Genomic DNA, 17,079 nt, shown 5'->3' with positions numbered 1-17,079 from the left:
CAGGTCCAATCACTCTTGCCGGACTGGTTTTCCTGGCCCTCTATCGACAAAAATTTGAACTACAGAACTTTTTTCTGCACCGAAAAAATCCACTTTCGTAAGAACAGCTTTTGTGCGGTCGCATCCAAATATTTAAATTCCTTCAAATTTTATGAATTTTTAAACTACTTACGAATTTATGGGACACCCTTGTATGTATTAAAAAATACCTTTGTTATATATAAACTGCATTTTTTGGCGCCGTTGAAAAGTCATCAAAGAGTCATCACTCTACGACAGAGAGTGTCTCCTCTATTGATAAATGAACCCTCACGAAATCGAGGGGATGTTTTAGGAAAACACATTAACCATATAAAGCTACTGTATAAACTTTTTTAAGAGATCGTGAAAGGTTCGAAGCTCTGATGATCGGTAAAATGAATTAGATTAAGGCGGAGAACACGCGATGCGTCCAACAGATATCCATCATTCCCCAATCTTTCTCTCAATAAAGATTCAAATATCTCTTTAATAAAGCTCCAATAACATCTGAGGCAATATCACTATTGCCATCACAACCGGCTTTTATTGAAATCTTACCTATATTTTTTATGGTATTTTAAGATATAATATTTCTTCTCCAGGTGTCAACATTGTTTTTCCACTGCTAAAGCTAATAAGAGCAACCTTGAAAGAGGAAGAATAAAATAATGAGAGAGTGAATTTCTTTCTCAGAAAGAAATCTGATAAGGTGTGGAACCGGTTCTTCTTAAGATGAAAGTAACTTTGTACGAGATCTGATTCAAAAGTGAGGAAATTCATCAGAAAAAAGAGAGCCGTTTAGTTTGATATGAAATCCTTAGCAGAGATGGACAGTCACGTTCGTCCACATGCATTAAAATGCCATGCATGGACCATAAATTTCTAGAAGAAAAAATTGTTTTTGAGTGTGGAATCCTGTGTGATTAAGATACAATAGAACTTACCAAATTACATATATAGTCTTACCATAAATGCCTTTATAAAAGTGCAACAGTTATTATATCATCCGATTTGCAGGTAGGAGTGGCAGGAATGAGTAAAGAGGCTACACAATACATTATAACTGCACATGTGTCCATAAAAAAATGTTCTTGAAGGGATTTTTCCACCGATGAGTCGGTAATAATTGCGAGATATATGTGTAAATCTCTGCGTTCTCCCAGTGTCATCCTTCCGCTTTTCCGAGGCTAGAGGACGATGTGCGGTTTTGGAGACCCTATCTTCAGAAGAATATAGACTTTGTTGAAGGGTCGCAAAGAAGATCCACTAGAGCACTGTCGGGTATCAAAGGCTTGAGGTATGAAGAAATATTTGATTCGTTAAATATGTTTTCTTTGGAAAACAGTAACTTAAGTGTCGTGGAGATATGATTGAAGAATTCAAGATTCTCAAGGGGATGATGGATCACGAGTCACGCCGTCTTTCAAATGTTTCGACTCGAGGACACCAGTTTCGATTAATTCTACGGGCGTCCCAGTGACGCAGTGGTAAGATGGTCGTTTTCTACTATGATCGTTACCATCAAGGTCCATGGGTTCGAATCCGGGCATAAAACATCAGAAGTAATTTCTTTACCTACCAAGCCTGAATCGACCACCGATAGATGGACCCTTCATTTCCCACTCAACTCCACTGGTTGAAAATTGCCGTGCGGCGATATATGACCGCAGTTGGTGTGCGTAAAGTTGTTTCGATTAGTTAGGGATAATTCTAGGTTGTCGTGTGTCGCGGGAAATTTTCTCGAACTGGGTTATAAATGTGCTTACCTTCTGATGTCGTGAATTCCCCACGGTAGACACTTGTAAGATGGATGGGACTAATATCAACACCTCCTAGACTATAATTACACCTCCTAGAGATAGTTCTATCTCTAGGAGTTGTTGCTAATATCGAGAAGCTATTCATATTTAAAGAATGACAACCATATTTGTATGGGCAGATATTTTAGTTGTTAAGTTACTTTTTCTGGCTTGTTATTTTGCATTTAGACTGCGACAATCATAATTTTATATATATGACCTTTTTTCTATAATACTATTTATTTTTATTTCTCCTTTTACTTTTGTCCAGCCACTTTATTGGGTAATTTACCTGTTGTAGTTTCGAATTTTGTGTTTGTATTTGATAGCACTCAAGAGAACGGGAAAACCAACTTTTACTACATTGGCTTCCAAAAGTTAAGCACGCGAAGGCTTATATGACATAACGACACCACTTTAATCTTTCCTCTCCGGATTGGAGGTTAGTGGAACACTAACACGTGGTACTCGGGCATACAGTCGTTTCATGTTGCACCTTCGGCATACTGCTGCAATAAACGATTTGGAGGCATTCTGTTCGTTATTTACGTATCTTTTCTATGACTTGTGTACGTCAGCGCCACCTATCGGCTGTTGTTTTTTTTAGTTTTTTTTCCCCCCGTCAAAAAATTTCCGTGACCTAGCGACGCTAACCCTGCAAACCGTTTTTTATTTATTTGTTCGGTTATTTTTCCGGTTTTTATGAGTTTTTAGAATTTCTACGGTCTTTTTGCCCACCCTGTATATAGGGGTGTATGGCTTGCAGCTCGTTTCTAAATTTTCTTGTTACTGGCGTCTACATCAGGTTTTCATTATGATGTCAACATTTGTGAATACAGTACTATTATTGAAGTTGTTCTACCGCAGCCTCGAACCGCTGGCTAACGTTTTCGGATAAAGAAGAGATTTAAGAAATAGTTTTCCATGGAATTTCACGATTTGCTTTTGTGCACCGCCTTCTATTTTGAACTGATTTTTTTTCTGTACCAAAAAAATCCCCTTTTTGTGAGAATAATTTATTCGTTAATTGCATTCAAACACACCAATTCTTTCTCTCTATCAATTATCAAAAATGTGTAAACTATTTACGACTTTATGAGACACCCTTCGCAATAAAGTACATGTAAATACATTTGTAATTAATTCACAAATAATAGTTATATCTCATCTCACAGTTCTTACAAAACATCATCGAACAGAGAAGCTTCTATGAGCTAATAAGCTCTGCACACCCCGAGAAAATGCGTTCGACAATGTCTAACATATAGCTCTATATATCTTCATAGCGAGTGTATTACAAGAGACGTCTTATCTTTCAAGTTACATTCTATGATTCTATCAACTTAATTTGCACAAACTAAATTTTACCTAGAGCGAAATAGGACGCATCTTCAAAATGGTATTATTAAATTTTAAGAGTGCATATATTCTGAAGAGCTGCTAGTGCCTGCCAATGGTGTGTCCGCCAGGAAGATAAGCTTCAAATAAATGCTATTCGAAGAGCAACTATTCCAGAGATAATAGAAAAAAAACCATTATTTTTTTTGTTGTTGTTGTTGCGACATTCACTCTTTCATCGAATAGTCTCTGGATACGGAGATAATGAGATAAAATGAGGGGTTACGAGGACGTGTGGTTGTGTAGTTGACGTGTGTTATGGTTTCTTTTGCCAACCGCACAGGACGAGGTCTGAACGCATTTTGATAAGCGGAAATTATCAATTTAGTGGTTTTTAGGAATAAATTTATTCTCATTTATATACAGAGCGAGAGAGAGGTGAGTTTTATATACTGAAATATATTTCCTATACGTGCGGCAGCAAAACTTACTTATAGTATCATTTCAATCTTTCCTGGGATCTGCTTATTTGCTGATGAATAAAAAAGTTCCTTGGGAAATACTAAATCCTACTCAGAAGAAATAAGAATCTCCAGGAACTCTTTAATTAGCAGTTTAAATAGCCTAAGGAATTTTCAATAATCTAACAAGCGTGTGTGAAAAGTATCCTCTGCAACCAAATAAAATGCATTCCAGAACTTGGTGGAAAGTTGTCCCTCTCTGTTAAATAATTCCGTTGTGTGTCCTTCCTCTATGTGGTGTTGTTTTTTTAAATGCGTGTGATCACAACTTATTCCCCCAAGAGATCCTTACGATCTGTCCAGGGAATTTGTTTGCGTTAGTAGACATCCATGCCCAAACCGGGATTCGAACCCAGACCTGCGCAGTCGGAAGCTAGCTCCCTAACCACTCGACTGCCAGGACGCTGTCAGAGCGAGAGAGAAAGGGTTCGATTCCCTGCAGAGGCAGTTGAATTTTCTTTCCTAAATATATCTTTGCATCAGCCAGCTGTTAAAAAACCTTCGTATGGATAGCGGAGAGTGACATCATCCTCGTATACGTTAATATTTTACATTTTAAGTTAATTTTTAAAACAAAGAAAAATAAAGATTAATGAGCAAAACTGCTCGACTGATCCTTATAAGTACTTGAAAGACACACCACAGAGTGGCGTTATCAAGAACCACACCTAAAGATGTTTTTTATTCGGGGATGCCCATTGGCTAAAAGTGATCATACCGTGGGGCTTTTTTTTATGGAATTCGTCTAGGTGTCAAGAGAAGAGATTTGTTCATACTGTAGACAGTACAGTTTGATATAGAAGATGTCAATGGGCTTTCTCTAAGTTGAGACAGCAAACCTGGATCGTCAAGATAGAGAAAAGTAAAAAAAATGCAATTGCTCATGACAATCGCTTGAGTCATCGATTCTTTTAGGCAATCAAACTACAAGGTGCGAGTCATTATGTCATTGGTGATAACTTGTGCCCATGTTGAAATTTTTCACATCCATCTGATTCATTCATTTTTTCTAGTCTGAACCCACATTTGAAAATAACTTTTTAAGTCTCTGTACATCATTTATATAAGTATAGGCTAAAAATTAATTTACGAGGTGCGTTCCGTAAGAACTTTCAGTAAAATCATAAAAAATCAAGAAATATAGGTACAGAAAAAAATTATAATAAATTATTCTTCAAAGTATCTTCCCTCAAATGATGTTCAATGGTCCCATCGTTCAATCCAATTTTCAAAGCAAGTAGAGAAAGCTTTTTCTGGAACCTGTCTCAGTGAACCTTAAGCTGAAATAGCTAATAATTCTCCCACTGAGCTTTTCCTTCGTCCTTACATCGGCAGAAACAGCCAGAAATCGCATGCAAACAGCCGTGAAAGATCCAGACTATAAAGGAATTATGACCTGATTTTAATATTGCGTTTACATATTATATCAACAAACATCCAGAGCTAGTAGAAGTTTCATTTGTTCAGAATTCGCTGAGGCATCTTCCAGAAAGAGCCTTCTCTACTTGCTTTAAAAAGTAGATTCAACGATGGGACCATTGCAAACCATGTAAGGGAAGATTCTTTGAAAAAAGAATAAATTGCTTTTTGTTGTACCTATATTTTTTTAATTTTTGTGATTTTACTTTAATTTCTCATGGAATGCGGTGGAAAAGCATGTCGTGTAAAATAGCACCAAAATTAAATGAAGTTATATTATGATTATTATTAATGTAAAATGAATGATATTTTGCCATCATCTTGTTTTTATTTGAACTACACGCATGTCCCATATTAATGTCCGAAAGCAAAGAAAAGGTGATCAACAGGAAACAATTAGTTTACTGCTATTGTCTTTGACAAAGATGTTGCAGTAAATTTTGACGCTTATAAAGGGAATGGACAAGATATGTAAGCTTCATACAGGCCTGGATTTATGACAGACAAGTGAGACAGAAGTCCACCATAATTTTGGGGCTTCTAAAATTTCAATAATAAACAGGATGTCCATAATCAAAGCGTCTTCTGAGCTGTCTATAGTCTGGTATTACTACTATTGCTACTAAACCAAACATGCACCTCGTCCACATTCCTCTGCGGAATTTCTAACGAATTGGTACGTGTTGGAAATGAGTATGTACCGTTTTTGTTACTGTGTAATGCTTGTTGTGTATAGTGCTGTCATCTGCCATCAATTTTTCAAACTATGAGTGAAGTGCAATGATTGAATAAGTATACCGTTGTAGGCCTGTTGCTCTCTGTGGTGAAACTTTTTTAATAGGAGATCGGCTCGCATTCGTGCCTTGAAGTCTCACAATCTGGTAGTGCAGTCTCCCAAAGTTTCGAGGTGCCCGGGTTTGAACCCCAAGGCACCACAGTGGTGGTCGGCTGAAGTTGGTTGTCTGTGGTTCCCAACTTCAAGGAGTGAATGCAAGCAGATCTCTCCATTAAAAAGTCCCGCCAAAGAGAGCAACAGGCCTATAACGATACAAATCTTCAACAACTAATCTTCACAAACAATACCAAAATAGCAGCACTATAACAAGCATTACACAGAAACGAACTTCACGTAAGGTTCACAACGCGTACCACACACATTCCACCTTATACCAATTCGCTAGAAGTTCCGCAGAGGAATATGGACGAGGTGCATGTGTGGTTTAGTGGTCTCCCAAAATTTAAGAAAGCTATGAAACTTTGGAAACATCTCGATGAAAGGATGGGAAACAAATTTAGAAAGAGCAAAGAACAAAAAATGAGTTCCTACATTCACCACCAGGAGGTGTTGAATGAAAATTATAGAGCACGTACTAATTTTTACAAACATGCGACGAAAATGCTCAAGCAGTTTGGCAGAGTATCTAAACATCTTTCTCTCTTATAACGGAACCATTTCTATTCTTTTTTCTTCATAAAAGAGTATGACATTGTGTACGAGAACGTGCTGCGAACTGAGAAAACTCTTTCACGAACGAGGTGATTCAAGCCTTTTTATTACATGTTAACTGGTGGGGATTTCGCCCCATTAGCCTTTCTATTTGGCCCACCAGTGAAGAGAAAAAATTATCACTGCTTTTTTAATGTAGCTTTTATGAAGGCTTCAGTTTTTCAACCCTCGTAATGTAACGGAAAGTTGAAGATGAAGCTTAAAACAAAAATTTAAAAAAATTTATATCATTTTTGTTACAGATTTTTTTGTGACCTTATTTGAGAAAACTGGAAAGAAGTGAAGGGTTTGACACCACTTACGTGAAGTTACATTCTACGTAGTATACAAAAGTACTCTACGATGAACACATTTACGACGTAGAACAACGGTTACACTGAAATTACTACAGTGATGTAATTTTCAAAACAAAATAAATAAAAATTATTTTAACAGATATTTTAATTTAACAATTTTCACTCTAATTAAGATTAGTTTTAATAAACTTTATCAAAATAATAACTCATGATGTAAATTTTTCCAAAAAATTAAAATATATATATATTGTTAAAATCTGTATTGATTCAGAAATTAGGCTTTTAAATCAATAATAGATGACGCTAGTAGATATATTTTTCTAGCATAGCCCATCAACATATTTTTATTGACTCTTTCGACTCTTAACCCCCAAATTGCACATAATTTTCATATATGATACTGGCAAACCGTTGGTCATAGAGTCATACCTCCAATTAGAAAAAGTATCAAAGTAATGTGTAGTACTCGGATATTCATGTTGTAAGGGGTTGTATAGTTATAAAAATAAAATTAAGTTTTTATACAGTCCCCGCGTGCCCGAAAACCCAATTGGCGTTGTTAAAGTTTTTGCCCTGTCTCTCCTGATTCCAACTAAAAACAAATCCACGTTTCTAAAGCAAATATTCACTGAGATATTCAAATTCGAAGATCGGAGGAAATTTGGAGAAAAATAACAGCACCAAAATGTGGATATAACGTTTTTCCTGCATTATTTTTTAATGCTATTTTCCCCAATTTTCTTAATTTTTCGAATATCTCACTGAATATTGCACTTAGAAACGTGGAATTTTTTTTAACTGGAATCGGGAGAAGCAGGGCAACAACTTTCTGATTGGGTTTTTTGAGCACGCGAGGACTGTATAAAAACTTAATTTTTTTATTTTTATAACTCTCATGCATGTTTCAAATTTTGTACTGTTTTACGAACACTGTTTACAGCACTACATTTACTTCGGACAAATGTGTGCATGAACTCACTCATGAGGTAGATGAGCACTGAGAATTTCTCTATCGTGATTTTGTTCTAGGTTTATAAGCGATGGCAGTGTGGGCTTTGAACAAACTCGGCTGCATTCCCAGATTCGTTGGAGTAGTATACGCTATTGGACTCGGAACTACGTTTATCGTGGCAGTTGTCAGACATGACACAACGCCATACCTTCCATATATAAGGTGAGTCCTGATCAAGCATTTCGTCAACGTCGCTTTATCATTTAAGTCAGTGATGGGCAAACTTTCTCATCAGCGGGTCAAAAAACAAAAAGGAAAAATAAAATTTGGCGGGCTGGACACATTCGGACATTGATTCATAATTGGAATTTTTATGCTTAGAAATGAAGTGGCAGAATGTGTTGTATACTTTGTAAACTGCCACGGGCTTATTGCAAATGAGACACAATGGTTTGTCCTTTACACTGTGAAAAATATAAATACGTATATTTTAATAACTGTTTGCACTTTCTTTTTAAATAACGTGTTCCGAAGAGATCCATAAGAACTGTTTTTTGTGTATGCAGAAGTTATTATAAATCAATTTATATTGAAATTCTCACAGCTGAATGAATAAACGCCAGAACTTTGCCACTGGACTTATCCCGTTGCCGAGATCTCCTTCAGCCCAGCTTCGTGGCAGAGTCCGGCACAATCTATTTTGAGTCAAAAAAGAAAAAGAACAAACATACAAAATTTTTATATCATATTTTCCTTGGACAATTGGGTACTGTAGCGATTAACATATTTTGTGTTGATTACAAGCGAGATGGGGATGGGATTTGAAGAAAAGTTCCGGGGTTTCGTTAAGAAGGATGAATGTACGTATATTAAAATGAAGGTATTTAGAAGCAATTGCGGGGAGCAATGCCATCTCATCTCTTATCTTACACTTTTATATTGTATACATAGGATACAACAAACAAACAAAGCGGGAAACTTATTGTATAATGTAAGATATCCATTCGGAGGGACTCATCTCGCTTAACACCTTGTTGTTGAGCAAATGGGTGTGATAACTTGTGGGCTAGAAGCCAGCATCAGTTTCATTGGGTTGAGTTCACTCGCTCCGGTGGAATTGATGGAACTATGTAAAATAAAAATACTGTGTGTGGGGGAATATATACAATATGAATTTTCACAGCTATATTTTTCATACGCAAGAAAAGAACCCCTTAAATATTTTTTTTTAGACACTGAAATTGCAAATTTCTGTACCATTACATTATTTTGAAATCTGTGATGGGCCGGATATAACCTCTAAGCGGGTCGCATCTGGCCCGTGGGCCGTAGTTTTCCCCATTACTAATTTAAGTCATCTTACGGTTATATTATTCACACTCTGATTCGGACGGAAGTCAAACCCAGGTGTCGAACTGGATGTTTAGGTTTTGATCACTCGGCTTCTAAGTAGAAGAACCATGTTTCACCACAAGAATTTAAGAAAACCATTTATACTCATCGATATGGAGATGAAAATGAACAAGCTTTTAGTATAAAAATACACTCCTCCCCCCCCCCCCATTAAAAAGTTCTCATTTGAAAATGTCTTTCCGCAGATAGCGGGCGGACCTCAACGCAATGCTTACATAACATAAAAATTCGAGTATCTGCCATTTTTACTTCAAAATATTGAAGGCAGATGGCGGCATCTATAAAATACGAAACAAACATAATTCTGACAAAATACGTTAGGGGGACACGCATTTACGCGCAGAGCAACACGTTCCTGCATGTGCCAGTTCGTTATAAATTCAGAGAGGAATGGTTTTTTATGTGCATATACGATCAAGTAGTAGTAGTAGTAGTATATAGTGGAACAACCACTCCGAAATTTCCGTATACATTATTTAATAATTTTCAATGATAATTTAGTAATTAATGTTCAATGTTCGTGCACAACATCAAAATTATTACTATCAAGTTATAAGAGCAAATGTTTTCCTATTCCAGCGATACCGGATCGTTACCTCCAGAGTCTGGATTATTTAGCATAACACTGTATATTATGGCGACATTAGGTGAGAAACACTTTGAATTCATCCAATGTGTATTCATTACTACTGATAGGCCTACTACGAGTATAATACAGGGTGGGCGAAAAGTCCGTAGAAACTTTAAAAATTCATAAAAACCGGAAATATAGCAGAAATAAAAAAACGGTTCGCAGGGTCAGCATCGCAAGGTCACGGGAATTTTTTTTAAAACAGGAAAAAATAACTCAAAAAGAGCCGATAGGTGGCGCTGACACGCACAAGTCTAAGAAAAGATACGCAAATAACGAACAGAATGCCTCCAAATCGTTTATTACAGCATTATGTGTTCCACATGACCACCACCACAGGGGGATAACACATTGCAGGCGAGTCACAAATCCAGCAACGGCAGAAAGTCCACATGCACGGTTTACAACGGTGACTGATTGTGGATTAGGAGCGCAAGTTCCTATAACCGTCTCATTTGCATATTTCCACCGAAGTCTTAAAAAAATTCCCGTGACCTCTAGTGATGCTAACCCAGCAAACCGTTTTTTATTTCGGTTATTTCATTCATTTTCAAAATTTCTACGGACTTTTTGCCCACCCTGTATATGAAAAAATTAATATTGTATGCAGGGTGATTCTAAATTCATGGGGGAAACTTTAAGAGGTGATTATAAGACACCTGAACAAGCATTTTTGACCATAGAATGTGTTGTCGCATCGCTATAGCAAAACCATTAGAGGGTAGTTTTAAAGAGTGCGCAATAGCACTTCACCAAAAGTAAATATCATATTTTTCTCCGACGGATTTGTTGCGATATGTGCTATCAGCCATTTGAGGGTGAATATTAGGATTGGATTGGAGTTTGTTTTTTATTGGTGCAAGGACTATTAAGGCTAATTTGTTGAGCCTAACAAAATCATTAAGCGGTACGATGACTTTCGGTAGAATTTGCGTTACTCAAATTGCATCATGAGAAGACCTACCACCAGTGGCGTATTTGCATAGGGGCGTAGAGCCGGCCCGTATTACCGCCTAGCGGGGTAAATTTCAGAAATAAGTCACCAAGAAAATTAGTAGGATGGGAGAATTCCAACAAAATTGGTATAGCTCGCCACGAACCCGTCTCCGCCCATAGAGCTAAGGAATAGGCCAGTGATTGAATAAACGAGTGACCTATAGTGTTAATAAGTATGGGCGGGAACAAAAGAGTATGCAAGGATGATAAATGATCAAAAGAATAACCCAGAGAGCGAGAGACAAGTTTAGTGAGTGTTCAAAAGAGTGAGCTAATAGGTGTTTACATTGCAAACATGAGGGTGAACAAAAGGTTGTGCAAGCATGTGAATGACCATAAGAGGGACATAGAACGTGCGCAAGCATGTGAATGACCAAAAGAGTGACCTAGAACATGCGCAAGCACGTGACAAAAAAGAGTGGTCTAGAAAGCGTGGAATCAGGCAAGTGAGCAACAGAAAAGAGTGACCACCTAGGGCGTGTGAATTTTGTCTGCGACCAAAAGAGTGACCTACAGAGTTTGTGCGCATGGGACTGACCAAAAGAGTACACAGGTGTGTAACTGATCAAAAGGATACACAAGTGTGTGAGTTGAGTGATCAAAAGAATACACAAGCATATGAGTGACTAAAAGAGTGACTTAGAGACAATCGCATTTACAGGGTAGGGAGACCAAGCGGGTTATAGCATAAGGCAGCGAATTCAAGGAATGAGCGATCAAGAAAATTGGACAAGAACGGGAGAAGGGCGGCAAAATTGGTGAAGCCCACAGGCGATTCGCCTCTGCCTACCACATTACAATACTCTGCACTTATTGCAGCAAATCCGTCAGAAAAATATGAGATATTTGCTTTTATTGAAAAGTTATTGTACACTCTCCAAAAACACCCTCTACCCCCTTTGTTATTGTGTTTCGACCACACATTCTGTGATCAAAAGTGCTTGTTTAGGGGAGTCTCTATCAATTCTTGAAGTTGTAGAGTGCGTTTGAAAAATTATTTCTGAAGAAGCCATCTATCGGAGTTTTTTTTTAGTTTTTAATCGCTAAGTGACGTGCACATTATATGAAGTGAAATTTCACCAAATTTAGTGCCATTTCGGCTGGAAGAAAACCTTTCGGATTCTCCGAGAGATGACAAGTTTAATTTAGACAACGTTCTTCTCTATCATCAATCACCATAATCTGACATTTTTGATATTAAGTTTACAATAGTTTACATGTTATATATAACATTTTCTCATTATAGTGATTCTCGGTATGTTTATTTTTTCAGGTATTATCACGATGTTATTACGATATATGATAATAGAGGAATGCAATCAAGAGATAAGCAAATCACTCACTATCCTCAGCAGGGTGTCTCTATTCTTCGGGATCTTATCCATGTGTGGGATGATAATCGTCGGGGCCTATCCTGTAAGTAAGTATCCTACATTTACGAAACATGACATCGAGGTTCATTAATGAGAAAAATTCAACTATTAATGTTTCCGAAAAAATAACTTCACATAAAATGTAATGTAATTTCTATAATCGCACTTTCAACATCGAATTCAGTGAGAATATATTCGTTCATTTCTCATCGCCCCCCTCCCAAAATCCTTAAGTCGATGTTTGCATGTCTGATGAAATCGTCTTGTTTTCAGACATCAGTACCGACAGCGCACGGATTCGGTGCTCTGCTGCTGTTCCTCAATTGCTGCGTGTACGGCGTCATCGAGACGGTCATAAGCTACAAGATGGTTCCGTGCAACATCAATAAGAGCACTAGCGTGGTTCGAACGGTGATCGCTGTTATTGCTGCACTGGTTTTCGTCACCTGTATCCTTCAAACATTGATTCAAAAAAAAAGAAACGAAAGAGTAATACATGATTGCGGATGAAGAACTTATCTTATCATATAATTATTTGGAACCGATATAAATTCAGATTTGAAGCGTAAATAAATAGCCACCATACTCACATCGAGTGATCTAGGAGTCAGTCTGATAAGTTTAAAACCCCATTTTTCATGAAATAATGTGCACATTTTAAAATGTAATAAGATTAAACATGGATGTGGATATTATGTGGGGATTCATTTAAAACCAAAAAGAAAAATTTGCGTCAATAAAATGGGTAATTATGTCCAATAGATGGCACTTGACAATTTTATATAAAAAAAAGCTTTTTATGTCCCAAAACTCTATACATCATGTTATGACCAAAAAATACGAGATTTCATGTCCAGAAAATAACGTGATTTCATGTCCAGAAAATAACGTGATTTCATATTAGAAAATAACGTAATTTCATATCAGAAAATAACGTAATTTCATGATTGGAAAATAACGTGATTTCATAAACAGGTAACGTTTCGCTTTATGACCAGAAAATAACGTCATTTTATGACCTTATTATGTCCAACATAAAATTTGCGTCACGTCAGAAAATTATGTGTTTTCTGACTGACGTCATTCCTACAACACTGATTAAATTTTTTTTATTTGGAGAATCATGTATTTTTTTCATTCTTTCATCCATTCTATATTCTTGACAACGCCATCTTTGCGAATGGGGCCCACCTAGGTACGACCCGGGAATCTCAAGGATATATATTTAATCTGATATAATCTCTAATGGAAATATAATCTGATGATATATATTTCCGAGACTTTTGTGTAAACTGGTTGGCTGGTGCTTCCAGGACATGGCTTGCCTTGGTTTCTGTGATGCTGTTGCGGAGGCCCTGGTTCTCGATTAAAGATTCAAAAATTTACCAATCAAAAAAAAATCGTTTCTCCTCTCTAATAGTACTAGTCTTTAATCTATTTTCTCTTGCGTGACTGGTTAAAAATCAAAAAACGACGAGAATCGAATCGTTTCATTTGTGAAAATGATAAATAATTTTTGTCACTATTGTTCAATTTTCTTAAGTAATTAACAACTTTTTCGTGGAATAAACTGACATGAAGTTTCATGAGCCATATTCGTGTTTACATGGATTTGATCCTTGACCACGTGGAAACAGCTAGCATAGTCACATCGGTTGGTCTGAGGTCCCTTAAATCTCTGATTGGTTGGTCAGGTGGCAAGTATCCTGGAGAACCCGTAAGTCACTACATATTCTTTTCGACGATTGCCCTTGTCGTGAGACTAAAATTAATTTTTAAATTGCGTTTAGTAACTAGATTTTGCTCAGTTACTTCCTCACTATCAAGCCTTATTAAGCATAGCATAGTTGTGTGTATTATTTTTTTTTTTTCTTTTAGGGTTTCGCTTACGTGGTCACCGGTGCAGCTTGTGAATGGACGATGAGCCTCCTTTTCTTGGCGTTCTTCCTGACGTTCGTGATCGAGTTCCGTGGCGTGAGCATTTTCATCAACGTCCGATACGTCTCGAATAGACAGAACTACGTTGGAAAGATGGACAGCAACGAAACTGAGAGGATATTCCTAAGCTAATAGTCCTGACAAATTCCACCAACAGGGGAAAACCCTATTTATCCCACCCGAATCCAGAAACGAATTTATGGTTTTCCTGCCTGTGGGCTTCACAAATTTTGCCGCCCTTCTCCCATTCTGGTCCTCAATTACAATAATAATTTTCTTGACTACTCCTTCCTCAAAACTCGTCGCCTTGGCCGGCTGAGTCCCCTCCCTTGCTTTTACCGTAACATATATACGTTTCTGTCTCTAAGTCACTCTTTTGATCACTCACATGTTTGCATAATTTCTTTTGATCACTCACCTCATCCCTCGATCTTTAGGTCACTCACCTCATGCCTCGTTACTAAATCACTCCCATACTCTCACACACACACTTTCTATAGGCCACTCTTCTGCGCTAACGTATCTGGTCCCTGGCTCGCTTGGTCACTCCAATGCTTACAAACTCTCTAGGTCACGCTTTTGGCCGATATTATGCTCACAAAACCTCTAGGTCAGACATCTTCAAACCGTTGCTCGATGCTCACTTCCGATTTGGTGCTCGCGAGCACTTGATCAACGTTCCAATTGAACACCTTGTAAAAATTGCATTCAAGGATTGAAATCCTCCGGTGTTTTCGTGCATTCGTATGTGAAACTTGCAGTGAGGGTGCTCTTCTTTTGATGATGGGTACAGGCAGTGCCCGTGACTGGCAAAATGTTGAAGACCTCTGCTCTAGGTCATTTTTTCTGGTCGCTTACTGATTTGGTCTCGTGTTCTCAATATTTTGGTCGACCTCATGCTCACAAAACCTCTATCTCACTGTTTTGGTTACTCACTGACCTTGCTTGATAAGTCGCTGTTTTTGTCATTCACATGCTTGCACGATTTTTTTTGGTTACTCACGGGCTTACAAAATCGTTTGGTCACTCACTGACCTATTCCTTTGTTTCCTCAGTCACGGTTTTTGCCACTCACATGCTTGAAAACTCTCTTGATTGCTTACTGACCTGATCTCTTGCTCTCCAGGTCTCTCTTTTGTGCGCTCACATGCTTGGAAACTCTCTCTCTGGGTCGCTCACAGGCCCAGTTCCTCGCTTGACCTAGGAAGATGCGGATCTATGATTTCACCACCTGTGGGCTATAAAAATTCCACTCTTCTTCAATTCCACTAATTTTCTTAACCAATCATTCCTAATATTTGCTGCCCTTCGCTATAACCCCGCTGAGCCCCGACCCGGAAACATGTCTCCACCTAAATCTCGCGAGTCCTTCGACAGCATATTGCGTGCTGCTGGTTCGCAATAATTGCATATGCATTGTTTTTCCTGTGCGCAATAGATGTTTACAGTTGATAAACACCTAACGAAACGTTCACCGATGGCCTGATGGTAGCCAATAATCAATGTATATTGATGAATAATGATAATAAATTATTTTACATTTTTTATCTAGTTTTATTATATCCAGACACGTTACTAGTGAGGGTTACCAGATCCGAAAAATTGGAATACGGGACACATTTTTTTTTAAGAGCTGTTGGTTTCAAAAATGGATGGTGGCAGCATACGAAAAAACTCTTACGTAGTAGTTTACCAGACGTCTTCATTTTTTGTGTCATTTTAAACGTTCCTCACACACACACACACATACGTTTTGAAATTTCTCCCTTTTTTGTCCTTATTTTCGGGAAAAAAATCAGGGCCGTCATTTCAACTTTTTCCAGGGGGAGCAAAGCACATGTACTAAATGTATGTATATAGATATATATATATACCATTTTTAGTGTATTTTCGAAAGCCAGGGGGGCCGTTGCCCCCTCCCTAAATGACGGGACTGAAAAAAATTTAACTACAGTGAAACAAAAATCTCTTCATAACGTTCCACTTAATATCCGGATAATAACTGTTTCCTTGATATCTTGGGCTGACAAAAAGCCATCTAAGCCATTTCTCTAATATCTCTTATTGTTTTTTAATCCCAAAATCTTTACACGCTATGACCAATCTCCGTCAAAATATAGTAACCCTAATTGTAATCACGGCCCAACTTGCTCCAGGATAATATGAGAAAAACAGTCCAAAAAACTGCTCTGGAAGAACAAAACCGCAACTTACATTTTGAGAATACTATTGTTCGCTCACCGACAGCTACTACTAAACCACACGTGCACTCCGTCCATATTCCTCTTTGGAACGTCTAACGAATTGGTACATCTCGGAATGTGCTTGTACGTGTTGTGAACCTAACGTGAAGCTTTTGTTTCTGTGTAATGCTCGATATAGTGCTGCCATATGACACCTATTTTTCGAACTATAAGTGAAGTGTAATGATTGAAGATTTTACCGTTGTGTAGGCCTGTTGCTGTCTATGGCGAGACTTTTTTAACGGGGAGATCGCCTTGCATTCCTGCCTCGAAGTTGGGAAGCTCACCAACAGCTAATGCCATACACTGAATTGAGGAGGGAGGATGTTGCGTGTATATCCTTTTCTATTCAGAAATAAAGAACACTCAATGCTATATTTCGGTTTGACGTGCGATGTAGCGTTATTAGCTGGTGTCTCCACACAGCGATTCACGCTACTAATGCGTGTTATAAGGAATTGAAAAGTGTCTCTGGTGTATTGAGTTTGCCGCACTTCTTGCCCGGTATGCAAGGGGATCCGGGTTCGATTCCCGGAGGAGGCCAATCACTTTTCTTTCCAAATATAATTTTGGGTATAACATCCAGAAAATTCAATTTCTCAGTATATTTCGGGGCGGACCGAAAAATACCA

General features: G+C 37.8%; 1 protein-coding gene across 2 annotated transcripts; it reads left to right on the top strand.

Moving 5' to 3' along the window:
- The first annotated feature begins 957 nt into the window (after positions 1 to 957).
- On the top strand, positions 958 to 15,749 carry LOC149078876 (DNA damage-regulated autophagy modulator protein 1-like). 2 transcript variants are annotated; one of them, XM_089241062.1, is made up of 7 exons: positions 958 to 1,318; positions 7,931 to 8,075; positions 9,846 to 9,913; positions 12,167 to 12,309; positions 12,540 to 12,714; positions 13,904 to 13,983; positions 14,145 to 15,749. In XM_089241062.1, exons 2-7 carry the CDS (start codon positions 7,942 to 7,944, stop codon positions 14,334 to 14,336), a joined length of 792 nt encoding a protein of 263 aa, XP_089097188.1. In that variant the 5' UTR covers positions 958 to 1,318; positions 7,931 to 7,941; the 3' UTR covers positions 14,337 to 15,749. The 2 variants fall into 2 exon arrangements, with proteins under 2 accessions (XP_089097188.1, XP_089097187.1); XM_089241061.1 differs by lacking the exon at positions 958 to 1,318 and adding an exon at positions 3,461 to 3,596.
- Positions 15,750 to 17,079: the final 1,330 nt, after the last annotated feature.

Source organism: Pholcus phalangioides, unplaced genomic scaffold, assembly GCF_987345545.1.
Source record: "Pholcus phalangioides strain wild (caught in Gottingen) unplaced genomic scaffold, Ppha-v1.0 ptg000013l_1, whole genome shotgun sequence".
NCBI classification, from domain to species: Eukaryota; Metazoa; Arthropoda; class Arachnida; order Araneae; family Pholcidae; genus Pholcus; species Pholcus phalangioides.
This window is presented reverse-complemented; position numbering and strand designations above follow the sequence as displayed.

Bases quoted from the DNA above. Each gene is read 5' to 3' on its own strand.
- LOC149078876 (XM_089241062.1), top strand. From the start codon at position 7,942: ATGGCAGTGTGGGCTTTGAACAAACTCGGCTGCATTCCCAGATTCGTT. The intron at 12,310-12,539 runs GTAAGTAAGTAT...TCTTGTTTTCAG, and splicing joins TAATCGTCGGGGCCTATCCT to ACATCAGTACCGACAGCGCA. The intron at 12,715-13,903 runs GTATCCTTCAAA...ACGTGGAAACAG, and splicing joins TGCACTGGTTTTCGTCACCT to CTAGCATAGTCACATCGGTT.